Raw genomic sequence first — 3,576 nt, forward strand, 5'->3', positions numbered from 1 at the left:
CACACACACACACACACACACACACACACACACCCTCCTCTCTGAGAGTGGAGACAAATGACATAGGCTGATCTATGGCAGCTTGTCTCCACCATGTGTGTCCTGCACTAAGTCCTCACAATTCAACAAGGGGACACAGTCTGGAAGGGAGGTATGCACAATCATGCATGGCAGTCCTGTGTGACTATGCCCCACCCAGCACAAATGATCACAGAGAATCACTTACTGTCCACCTGGACTTGCACATGTAATACTTCAACTTTCAGATCTGTACTCAGAGTTCGTAGGGTATACAATCCAGCGTCTTTCCCGGTGACATTCTGGAGCAGCAAAGATCCATTATTGTACATCGTCTCTTTACCACTGTGTCCAGGACCCAGGATACTTAAATTTCTGGCTATTACGTGTCGGGCAATCTCAAGATTCTTGAATACAACAATTCCTCTGTACCAGAAAAGGGCTAGAAGATTCTCCGGGAGATTGTGGACGAGTAGAAGAACACTTGACCCTTCTGCAACTCTGGGCGGCACTGATTCAATAGTGGGCTGAGCAGAGGAGGGAGGGCGCCCACAGTTCAAAAGGGAGTCTAGAAGGGAAGAGAGTGATGTCCATCATTGTTGGGACCTTTGCATTTGGTTAAGGTAGGGCCCTGTGTCCTGAGCAGGTGTGTCCATTGCTCAGACTAGGTGTGTGGGTGAGTGTCTTCCTGTTCTACTGTGTGGAAGTGAGTACATAAACTACATGTCCTCAGTGTCCCTGAACTTGTCATTTCTTCTGTATGTCACTCTCTGATCAGGACCACTGCCCTCAGACCCCTGCTTACATTCAGTGTAGATTGGTGTTGGGAACATGTCTCTCTGACTTCTTTCCCTACAGACCTTGACACCTGACTCTCTCTGACTTCTGTTGTTTGTGTTCTTTCCTCTTGTGGTTCCAGTCAACACCTGACTTCACCTAGCTTTCTTTACTTCAGTCCACTAGGACTAGGGATTTGTGAGAACCTATATCAATCTTATATTTTTTTTAAAAAGAAATGATGCCTAGGAAAACCCAGACACCTGTGGAGAATGAATAAATGAATGATGTTTCAGGACCTTGTATACCCAGGGATTTACTTAAGAAACTCATAGGTTTGGGAATACAAAGTTGAATTTTTCTATTTGATTTGATTTTTTTACTGCTCATTTATGTTTGTGTGCAAGAGCATGTCTCAGGGTGGGGGAGTGAGTGCAGGAGTCAGTACCAAGGTGGAGGTTAGGGGACTTGTGTTCATTAGTCTCAGCTTGCCAGACAATGAAGTAAATGCTTAAGTTTACAGAGTCACATCTCTGGTCAATACCAGCTTGATTTTTTTTCTTTAAGACAGCAAGCTGAGAACATCAATCTTCAGAATTCTGTGGCCATGCTTATTAAGTTTGAGTAAGAACAATCCCTCAACCCCTTACTTTTTCATATTCGTCAAGAATAAGAACAAGTTTCCTGCTGCTGACCCTCTGGCATGACCTGTGTCTTCACCCCAACAAACCCTAACACTCTGCCCATGTCCTAGTCCCCCTTAGGAGACTCAAGACAGTAGGTCAGTCCTCTCCTCTCACACTGTCAACTTGAGGTCTACTTATCTGTGAGCAAGAGTCCCTGAGAGTCAGTGATCCTTTGCAGAGAGATACAAGGCTGTATCTCTAGTCTCTGTAACCTTATATGTCCTCCTCCTGTGGCATGTCTGCTTGGCTGTCCTTCCTTCATCTGAGCTGAGCCTCCTTCCTGACAGGAGCATCTCCCAGAGTTCCATGGGCTGTGGGTGCTCTCTTTTCAAAACACTACTCTGCCCCTTACTCTCAGTGCTGCCCCATAACCTTCTCTACTTCTCTCTTTATGTTTCAGTCCTCCAGACTACATGATCATCAAAAGGGCTTTTGAGCATCCCTGTGCCTTAATATAACACAGATCACCCTGGGGCTGCCTCTGCTGTGTCCTGGCCCTGAGTCTGTCAGAGCTAGGAGGGAGCCTCTGCACTCCCTGTGGAACACAGAAACCCATCTGGGCACCCAGTCTTCCCTGAGTTCTCAATGCTCTGAAAAGATGGAATATCCTCTTAGCAGGAAGGTGGCAGGGATGTCTGTGAGGCTTCAAAGGGCCTGGTGAGTGACGCATGGGGAAGGGGACAGATCCATCCTGACTGCAGTCATCACTAGGTCTTTCTCAGGGACACATTCCTGCTAAGAACCTCTAGAGTCTAGACAGAGGCTGATATTCTTGGCTGAGTTACCTGTCATGCATCCACCTGTGTGCAAGATGGAGTGAAGGATTCTGATCTATTGCCATTATTCTTCATAATATGTTTCCTGCATTAATGATTAAACACAAACATGGGGACACATGCAGAGGAGAGGTAGACAGAGGCTAGATTTGATATTTCTGTGTGTGTCCAGTAGAATGAACCCCACCCAGCACCCAGAGTTTACCAAGAATCACTTACTGTACACGTGAAGGTACGTGGTTGTTATTGATGCAACTCCTACTTGTCCATTTATGGTTCGAAAGGTGTAGAATCCTGTGTCCTTCTGGGTGACATTGTAGATCTGCAGGGATCCATTGCTGTATACTGTCTCTCTACCACTGTGTATGGGCCCTGTCACACTTAAACCCTTGGCCAATGAATATAGTGCAATTCCAAGGCTCATATTCCTCACCCCCTTGTGCCAGACAAAGGCTAGAAGATTCTCTGGTAGATTATGAACACGCAGAAGAACATTTTCTCCTTCAACCACTTGGGGCGGCACTAATTCGATGGTGACTTGGGCAGTGGTAGGCAGGTGCCAACAGGTTAAAAGGAAGGCTAGAAGGGAACAGAGAAAAGCCACCAATATTGAGCAGGGGTGACACTACTCACTTTAGGGATATGCCCAACCTCATTGATGGAGGTGAGCAACATAGAGCCTATTATTTGCTCTCTGTGGAATTCTGTACTCAGGTTCAGCTGACCACCACCCCCCACAGTGTCCCCATAGTATATTTGGTGTGAGGAACAATATTTCTCTGACTTCCTCTTCTAGAGGGCTCTCACTCTGAATCTTTTCTCTGTTCCCTGTGTGCTTCCAGTCAGCTCCTGACTTTATTTTCTGGGTGCTCGAATGTCAGGTCCACTTGAAGCAGGACTTTGTGAGGACAGGGATTTGTGTGACCTCTTTGGAAGGTTCACTTCCAGGAAAATATTCAGGCAGCAGTAAAGAGGAAGGAAGGAAGGAAGGAAGGAAGGAAGGAAGGAAGGAAGGAAGGAAGGAAGGAAGGAAGGAAGATTTGGAGCTAATGACAATTATTATACTCGTGTGATTTTTTTTTAATATTTGCTTATGTACTACATGTGTGTCTCTGTGAAGGCATCTGTTTCAGTGTGTGCAAGTGTGTGTGTATGCCACAGCAGCTGCATGGACAAAAGTGTCTCAGTGTGCCCATGTGCAGGTGCACACAACAACATTTGTGTGAAGGGCAGAGAAGAACCTGTAGGAGCCTGTTCTCTCCATCTACCCTGTGGGAGCTGAGGACTGAATTCGGGTTGTCATGTCTCCACACTGAGCC

General features: G+C 46.3%; 1 protein-coding gene across 1 annotated transcript in view; it reads right to left on the minus strand.

Annotated features, from left to right (window-relative positions):
• LOC101986835 (pregnancy-specific glycoprotein 22-like) overlaps positions 1-3,576 on the minus strand; it is an 18,133-nt gene that overhangs the window by 6,633 nt on the left and 7,924 nt on the right. The window contains exons 2-3 of the mRNA XM_026777979.1: positions 2,477-2,836; positions 227-586 (exon numbers count right to left, since the gene is read on the minus strand). Coding sequence (XP_026633780.1) covers positions 227-586; positions 2,477-2,836 — 720 coding nt within the window. The remainder of the gene's footprint in view (positions 1-226; positions 587-2,476; positions 2,837-3,576) is intronic.

This window comes from Microtus ochrogaster, unplaced genomic scaffold (genome assembly GCF_000317375.1).
Source record: "Microtus ochrogaster isolate Prairie Vole_2 unplaced genomic scaffold, MicOch1.0 UNK96, whole genome shotgun sequence".
In the NCBI taxonomy this organism is placed as follows: Eukaryota; Metazoa; Chordata; class Mammalia; order Rodentia; family Cricetidae; genus Microtus; species Microtus ochrogaster.